Source organism: Pseudochaenichthys georgianus, unplaced genomic scaffold (assembly GCF_902827115.2).
Source record: "Pseudochaenichthys georgianus unplaced genomic scaffold, fPseGeo1.2 scaffold_762_arrow_ctg1, whole genome shotgun sequence".
In the NCBI taxonomy this organism is placed as follows: domain Eukaryota; kingdom Metazoa; phylum Chordata; class Actinopteri; order Perciformes; family Channichthyidae; genus Pseudochaenichthys; species Pseudochaenichthys georgianus.
In genome coordinates this window covers 57,659-65,648 of record NW_027263312.1, presented here as the reverse complement: position 1 = coordinate 65,648, position 7,990 = coordinate 57,659, and the positions used below count along the sequence as shown (strand labels likewise).

General features: G+C 38.2%; 1 protein-coding gene across 1 annotated transcript in view; it reads left to right on the top strand.

Annotated features, from left to right (window-relative positions):
• Positions 1–4,493, top strand: part of LOC117444238 (uncharacterized) — a 9,322-nt gene extending 4,829 nt beyond the window's left edge. Inside the window, exons 7-10 of the mRNA XM_034079893.2 lie at positions 140–230; positions 321–422; positions 1,810–1,977; positions 4,013–4,493. Of these exons, the coding sequence (XP_033935784.1) occupies positions 140–230; positions 321–422; positions 1,810–1,977; positions 4,013–4,140 (489 nt within the window). The 3' untranslated portion in view covers positions 4,141–4,493. The remainder of the gene's footprint in view (positions 1–139; positions 231–320; positions 423–1,809; positions 1,978–4,012) is intronic.
• The last annotated feature ends 3,497 nt before the right edge of the window (positions 4,494–7,990 follow it).

Sequence of the window (7,990 nt, the reverse complement as noted above, 5' to 3'; positions counted from 1 at the left end):
CCATCTAGTTCCACTATATTAAAGAGAAGTCCTAAAATTGACCACTCACACAAAAACAACTACAATTAAGAGGGACAATATGCATTTATTGAGGTTAATATCTCTATTTTTGATCTTGTTTGTTTATTTTCCTGTCCAGACATACTCTTTCGACCTCCATCGTCCGATTCCCTCAAACCATCGCAACAACCCCGTCGGCACCTTTGAGCCCGTCTACCTGGACGACCTGGGTGTGTGTGGTTACATTTTTAATTCACATTAAGATGACTCTATACGAACATATCATGACGTGTGTGTGTGTGTTATTTCAAATCAACCAGCCCCTAAAGACCAAGGAAAAACTGAAGACGTTCCACCTCCTCCTCCGGTGTCCAACGGCACAACAATTCAGACGGAGGAACGGGAATCCAATGGAGAGAGCGGTACAGACAAATTATGTTTTCTGGGGCTTTTGTTGTTTAAAACGGTCTGAAATGTGGCCAAATGGTTCCTCTCGGTTCATTTTAAAGGGGACCTATCATGCAAAATGCACTTTGTGATGTCTTAATACATGCATATGTGTCCCCGGCCCGGTGCGTCGGGGAACTCACGCAGCGTCAGAAAATAAAACCCTCTCTCTTTTCCTACATACCCAAATCTTTTAAAAACAGGGGTACAACGAGCGGATACAGATTCCATCCGCTGTGACGTCAAATCGGCAGCGGACCCACAGACAGTTGCTATCAGAAACAATGCCTGACGTGTTTTGGACGTAATCTCGTCTTTGTTTACATTAGCAAGCCTCGCTAACACTCAGAGCTAACCTGTACTGGAGAGCACATGTGTTTAAAAAGCAGGAAATAAAAAAAAGGAACTCACCGCAAGAGAAAAAGCATTTGAGCTCCATACTGTTTCAGACATAATCCTTAACGTGGTTTAAACAGGATGGCGTTTTATCACAACAGAATTTAACTTTATCTCCGGTATAATTCAGATCAGGCATTAGCTCCGCCTCCTCTTCTTCTTTCTTTTTTTCAAGCTAAGGACCCAAGATCCGCGTTTCTCTAACAGGGCTTCAAAAGAGGGGTTTGAGCAGTATGACGGATGGCTACAATGGATGAACTGTTTGGTATTTTGAAAAGAAAACTTCACAGACATGTTTTGTATAGGTATGGCCCTACAATATATGTTTCAAATATAGCATGATAGGTCCACTTTAAGGGCAGCCACGTGCAGTATTTCAATATTATGTGAGTTCTATGAAGCTCAACTCCATTAAAACACATCAAGACTATCACGTTTGCTCAAAAAAAGGTACACAAATGTATCTATCAACAACCGTCTTTGCTCAGATTGCAACTAGAGGAAATACAATATTTTAGAACTACAACAGTGGCTTTTGCATTCAATTTTTCCCCATCACAAGCCCAAAAAACTACAAAATAGTTAGTCAAAGACATGTTGAAACTTCATCTTCACAAATAAACCAGTTTTCGTTGTTGGTTTCTATTGTTTTACCATTGATTTCCTCCTATTGCTTCTTTTAAGTTGGATCCTTGCCTGTTTTTTAATATGTCTGTGGTCTAAAGTTGCCAGACCAATTCATTTTGACCAAAATATATGTTAAGATCTCAAATCTAAGTTAAGTTCATTTTGCTTAACCGTTGGACTACTGTACGTCAGAGAACAAACAAAACAACAAATAAAAATAGTGTCTCCACTGCCTCTGATAACTTCAAATAACTTAAACGCAATGTAAGGTGAAGATTTCTTATCGTCCCGTTAACAAAGTCTCGGTTTGGTCTTACCTTTCTGTCTCTTCTTCTGCAGCTCCTCAGGAACCGTCAGCAGCAAACGGTTCTGAGAATTCGCCCGGACACACCGACCTGTCGCTGATCGGAGACCCAGAGAAAAAGACCTCCAGTCCATCGGGAAGCACCAGCATCTTCTTCGACACTATAGGGGAGGAACAGCAGAACGAAAACAACAACAACCCTTGTAAGATACTTTATACTAATGCAAACTACAGCTCCAAAGGTCCATATGTGAACAAGGGCCACAGATTTACGGATTTAAAAGATAGTGTGGGAAATGAGAGCAACACAATAATAATACTATGATCTGGTGCACACTCTCTTCTAAAAGCATTATTAAGAGGTCTTATCTCTTTGACATCGTAGCTTACAACAAGGATATTTGAATGGAAAGAGATCATAATTTGGACGGAAGAGTAATTAAAATGTATTATACTAATGCTAATTGTAAACATCACAAAATGATCAAATTGCTGCTCATTGTGTCACTTTTTGGATTTTTTTTGTATCAACTGAGGGCAGAATTAATATACAAATACAATAACTGTAATTAAATAATAAGACTTTTACTTTAATCAAGAAAGGTACAAAAGGGTATTCAGCTAAACATCTTTGATTTAATATATTTGGGGAAATATAGCTATGTTAAAGTGGACCTATCATGCTATATTTGAATAATATGTTCAAGGGCCATACCTCTATAAAACATGTCTGTGAAGTTTTTTTTTCAAAATACCAAACAGATCATGCATTTTAGCCATACCTCATTTCGCTCCATTTGCTCTATTCCAGCCCTGTCTTCACAAGGGCTGATTCTGTGGCAAATGAGCTGCAGCTGACCACGCCCCCCTGCAAAGGAGGGGGGCGAGGCACGAGCGTCATGTTACCATGCTGTTACCATGCTGTTGCCATGCTGTTACCATGCTGTTACCATGCTGTTACCATGCTTATTGCGGCAGTAATCTTAAACAAAGTGCCGCGAGGGACTAAAACAAGAGAAAAAACACTGTGGACGCGCAACAACTCAGTCTTTCCAACACAGTATGCGTTTGACCTTTTATTTCCAAAGCAAAAATGCAATATTCCATTTCCATGCGTATATCCTTGTATGTGTGCATGCGGTCAACAAAAAGTGTCCTTCTCTAGCTCACTCCCCCATCTATACAAAGTGTGCAGGTAAAAGCAACCGGATATAAGCACAAACGTCACCACACAAATCCAATGACACGCCCACCACCTATAGTGACTCAAAAAACATGTATCGTAACAAACACAGAAATGGCTTCATATGTGGCTCCTACAATGCTGTTACAATGCTGTTACCATGCCACGGCAACCTCTCATTCCCCTGATAGGTGGAGAGTTGCCCATATAGGCGGAGCTCCCCGTTTCTGATGTCAGAACAATTTCAAATCTGGATCCATTTTTATCAGATCCATTGCAGCCCCGTTTTTAGAGATTTGCGTAGGGAGGAAAAGAGAGAGGGTTGTGTTTTCTGACACTTGGTGAGTTCCCTGACACACCGGGGACACATATTCATGTATAAAAGACGTACAAAAGTGCATTTTGCATGATAGGTCACCTTTAAATTGGAAATCTGACAATCTTGATCTTACATTTTACAAAGGGCAAAATAAATGAATGTACAAATACAATAATTATAGTATATTGTACTTTCATAAGTACATTTTGCTGTCAAATGTGTGTAGAGTTTACTGTGGTATTACAATATAAATGAAAGACATCGATTACTGTACACTATAATGAAATAAAAATACTTTTCCTTTTTTTAAATGTGTGTACTTTTTACTAAGATAAGATCCTAAATACAGGGCTTTCTTTACTGAACAACATTGCTAAAAGATAATAGTGGCTTACACATAAATCAGTAAGCTAATAGGCTTTAAACGCTGAGCAAGAAATGTACAATTGGTGTATTTTGCAAAATATTTTAGGGAAACATCTCGTAGTTATACGTATTGATCTAAGGTTCATTTTGCTGTGAATCTTTCTGAACTTAAAGATGAAAGCAGGACTATTACTTGTAGTATTTTTACTAAAGGATATAGCAATGTATGCTAATAGCCTACTAGCTAAAGCAGTCAGATGAAGAAGTAGCTACATTTTCTCCTTTAGATATGCAAAGTGGATTCTGCTATTTACTTTGGATGAATATTTTGGGAATGTAAAATCTTCTTGTTTCCTTCTTGTTTCTTTAGCGGTTTGCTCCAGTGACCTGTTTGTTGAAATACACCTGGAAGATCATCTCCTCACCTCCTTTGAAGCTCCTTCCTCCGTCCTGCCCTTCTCTCCTTTCTCCTTCTCTTCTTATTCCTCTTCCTCTTAGCGCCTCCAATGATCAGAATCAGAATCATTGTATTACCAAATAGGTTAAGAGATATTAGGAAGTCACCTTGGTGTGTTTGGTGCATACATAAACACAGTCAAAGAAGATACAATTGTTAGAAAATGACCATTAAATAAAATAAGGTTAAAAAAACGATTTAACGAAAAATATTATCACATTAAAATACAGCAATATTTATATGAAATATAGAAGAAATATAGATGTATATACCCGTAACAAATAAAATATAATAAAATAAAGTGTGAGCAGTATTCGTATGATGAAGGGTACTTGAAACACACACACACACACACACACACACACACACACACACACACACACACACACACACACACACACACACACACACACACACACACACACACACACACACACACACACACACACACACACACACACACACACACACACACACACACACACACACACACACACACACACACACACACACACACACACACACACACACATTCCATGTATACATCACTTCAGGGGACATTACATTGACTTACATGCATTTCCTGGAGACTTATCCTAACCTTAACCATAACCAACACATGCCTAACCCTAACTCTTACCCTTACCCTAACCCTAACCAAGTCTTCACCCTAAAAGTAATGATTCCCCTCATGAGGACCTCCATTTTGTCCCCATAAGAGAGGCGAGTCCCCACACGTGACTGTGTAGACAGATTTAGCTCCCCACAAGGATAGTAATGCTAGGCCGGAAGTTATTTTAGAGACTTTTTGTCCTCAGATCAGTGAAACAGCAGTTAGCTCAGTTAGCAGAAACTACCGTTAGCTCTAAGCTAACTGGCTAAGCTAACTAGTAGGATGACTAGGCAGTTTATTTGTATTGCCGTTTCAAATGTATTAGGAGTATTAATATATAAATAACAAGTAAACAGAGAGCGACAGTAACTGTATAATATGACTGTTAAACAGATATAGATTCATATTTTAAAAAGCTATTTTGTGAAGTTAGACACCTCTCTGTGTAGAATACTAGAAACTGAAATGATGTAGGACTTTTTATTTGTAGTATCTTCAGTATTTTTAAATAAGATTGTTTTTTTTTTTTTTTTTCAGAAAATACATTTTACTGCTGACATTTTGCTTAAATGAGTTGGGTTTTGGATCAGACTGACATACAAATGTGTAACGTTGTGTTGTATAGACAAACTGTTTTTTTTTAATCATTACAGTATGCCTTGTGTTCATGTTTTCAGTGGCTTGTAATTATATTTTGAATAAATCAGAACTTTTTCAGGAGTTGTACCACTGTTATTTTTCACAATTGCTAGATCTGTTTACATTTTTTAAATAAAACTTCAATCCAACCGTTTTTTCCTGTCCTATATTTGTACTCTGTTCCAAATGTGTACATAAATAAGATGTCTTAGGAAAGAAAGAGTCCATAAAACTAACTGTGGGAAACTTTAACTTGTTTAACTCAGACTTGAAAACCTTTAAGCTTAGCTAATCTTTAGATTTTTACACAGAAACAGCACCATGATACATCTTTTTAAAGGCCAGTGTACAGAGATACCAGGAACTAATGGCTGCTCCAATGCACATATGCATGTTTTAAGACAGATTAATAAAATGGAGGATTTTCTTTGACGAAAGCACTCTTGAGACAGCAGACTACAGTAGGTCAAGTTAACAGCTGGATGCTAAATAACCTGGCTTTATAATGGATTGACCCTGAACTAAGTCACCAACCAGGGCCGGCCCTTGGCATAGGCAGTATAGACGAATGCTAAGGGCGCATCAATCTATGGGGGGCGCCGAAAATTTGAAATTCAAAAAACATTTTGAAACACAATTTCCCGATTTTGGATGAACAAAGTCAATCAATCAATCAATCAATCAACAACTTTATTAATCCCGCAAGGGGCAATTGGTACATCCTATTATCTTATACTAACATAACTACGCCTATATTGCGTACAGCGCCCATAAACTATTTTTGAAATAATGGTTTTAGTGTGCAATTATAGGTTTTAATTTTGTATTTGTGTTAAAGGTGGGGTAGGTAAGTTTCAGAAACCGGCTCGAGTGCACTAACATTTGAAAGTACACAGCCGAAAAGAATCCGCCCCTTCCTTCAGACTTCCTTACAGAGCACCTCCTCCAACACACATGAACGTGCAATGCACGCCCAATTACGGCACGCCCAATGAGGGCACGAGATACATTTGTGCGTGCACGAGATGGAAGGCTGACAGACAGGGCGGCAATCGTGCTTTTTACAGTATTACTTCCACAGATTACATTTTTGTATGGATTTTTTGTCAAAGCACTTCAGATATTCATTGCTATCGGGATGTTAAGAGCATTCTATGGAATATAACAACAAGTGTATCTCGAGCCGGTTTCTCAAACTTACCTACCCCACCTTTAATTTAATATAAATCAAACTCCCAAAAAACGTATATAGCTTTTATTAACATTGGAATTGACCGTGTAAGTGGCCGCAGGGGGGAGAGCTTTAGAGAGCTCTCTCCTGAAAGACTGAGTGGCTCTGATAACCTCAGCTCAGTGAGGTAAAGGCACACCTTTTATATGATCGTTATAGTTATAAAAAAATAAGAGAATAGATTTTCATCTATTCTCTTATAGTATAAAATACTATATGACAGTAAAAAAAAAGTTATTATGAATAAACAAGAATAGAGTTTAAAAGGGGAGTGATTTGTAACATATCCATAAATAAAAAGAAATCTGCTTACAGTTCTGTTTCATATGGGTGTTGAGAGATGTATCCATAGATCTCTTCATGCTGCTCTCAAAGTGCACCAGATTGATGCTTTTAACTTCAATATAAAAAAAAGAAATCGCATGCTGTTAAAATCAGCGTGCCCACGGACCCCCCTAGAGGAGGTTAGGTCCACCCCCCACTTAAATCATGTTCAAATGGATAGGATACTAAATACATTTGCACACATCTTGTGTCCATATCTTTCTGTCTTGGTGGTCATGTCACAACCGTGCGCAAGTTCATAGTGAGTGTCTGCATTTTGGGGGGGGGGGGCAGCTAAAATCTTGCCTAGGGCAGCTAATTGGCCATGTCACCAACTAAGATGATTTTAACAGAAAGTGAAAGTGACGAGGTGTTCTTGAACTCACCCTAAAACCTCTTCTTCTCCACTATATTTGCAAGAGAATGGATTTAACTCCACTAGATTTATTTTACTTTTCAGATAACGATTTTCTCATTAAAACATGCCAGGAACTAATGGCTGCTCCAATGGACATAATATGCATATTTAAAGAGCGATTTGGAACACAATTAAGGCTTTTCTTTGACAAAAGCACTCTGAGACAGCAGACTAGCTCAAGTTACCCACCAAAGCTAACAGTTGTATAAGTGCTAGATGCTAAATAAACTGGCTTTATAATGTAGAACTAAGTCATGCTACGAGCAACATTGACAAATAAAACCGTCTTTCTTTAGAGATGCCTCACCTGGAGTCTGCCATCAGCTGAGTAAATACTGAGGGGCTAATTGGGAAATGTGAAACAGGTGGGCAGTGTGGGAGTCATGTGACTTTGAACATACAAGGAAGACTGAGGCCATCTGGTGGATGGAGGAAGAATTGCATGTTGGAGGTGTTAATAAACAGATAATTCATGCAACACTAAAGTAGAAAGTCTCTATGGAATACACAATGTAAAATATCTACACATACCTTAGAATACACTATAAAAGACCAAACTACTACAATCAAAACATGAAAATACAAATGTAAGAAAGTGTGCAAATAAGTAGTTGGTTATTGCAATGTGGTGGTGAGTTTAATATGTATTATGTGCAGATTGTGCAG